This window comes from Gekko japonicus, unplaced genomic scaffold, assembly GCF_001447785.1.
Source record: "Gekko japonicus isolate JY-2015 unplaced genomic scaffold, Gekko_japonicus_V1.1 scaffold1945, whole genome shotgun sequence".
Taxonomy (NCBI): Eukaryota; Metazoa; Chordata; class Lepidosauria; order Squamata; family Gekkonidae; genus Gekko; species Gekko japonicus.
Window position 1 is genome coordinate 325,706 of NW_015171562.1, and position 613 is coordinate 326,318.

The 613-nt window shown below is 71.1% G+C and overlaps 1 protein-coding gene across 1 annotated transcript in view; it reads right to left on the bottom strand.

Moving 5' to 3' along the window:
• Window positions 1-613, bottom strand: part of RAB27A (RAB27A, member RAS oncogene family) — an 11,082-nt gene that overhangs the window by 688 nt on the left and 9,781 nt on the right. Inside the window, 1 exon segment of the mRNA XM_015419746.1 lies at window positions 529-613. This exon segment is cut by the window's right edge and continues 158 nt beyond it. Within this exon segment, the coding sequence (XP_015275232.1) occupies window positions 529-613 (85 nt within the window).

A 613-nucleotide genomic window follows, 5' to 3' on the forward strand; every position in this document is an offset into this window, starting at 1 on the left:
GGCGGAGGGGTGGGCGGGCGGAGGGGAGAGCAGAGCAGAGGTCGGCATGGAGCACACACACACACACACACCCGGACTCCTCTCTCTGCCCACTCTCCTGCTGGGAGCCACTGCCCAAGGACCAGGCCCCTTTGGCAGCCCTGCCGGAGGACCTCCCAGCGCAGGAGCCGGGGGGTGGGGGGACCGGACACAGAATGCCCTGGCGACGCTTGCCCCCTCCCCGCTTGCCTGCCCCCCCACCCCCACCCCAGCTTAGAGGGCACACTGCCGCCCTCTGGCCCGGGCAGAGGAGAGCTCGGCTGGCTCCTCCTCTGGGGCTCTGTGTATCGGACACCCGGACAGGAGAGGCCGAGGCTCCGTGGAAGACCCCTCCGGCAGGAGCCAGGGAGCGGAGCCGGGGAGGGAGCCCGCAGGACAGCCCCGTGGCCTGACTGGCTGGAAGGTGGCCCCGACCCAACCCCCCAGGAGTGGCCAGAGAAAGAAGCCGCCTGGGCCAGGGAGGGCCTCTGCCGGGAGGGGAGACGAGACGGGCCGGGCTAAGAGGCGGATTCCGGCTCAGGCGCCTTCAGGCATTGGTGCGCTCAAAGCCCCTGGCTTCCTCTAGAGCCCAGCC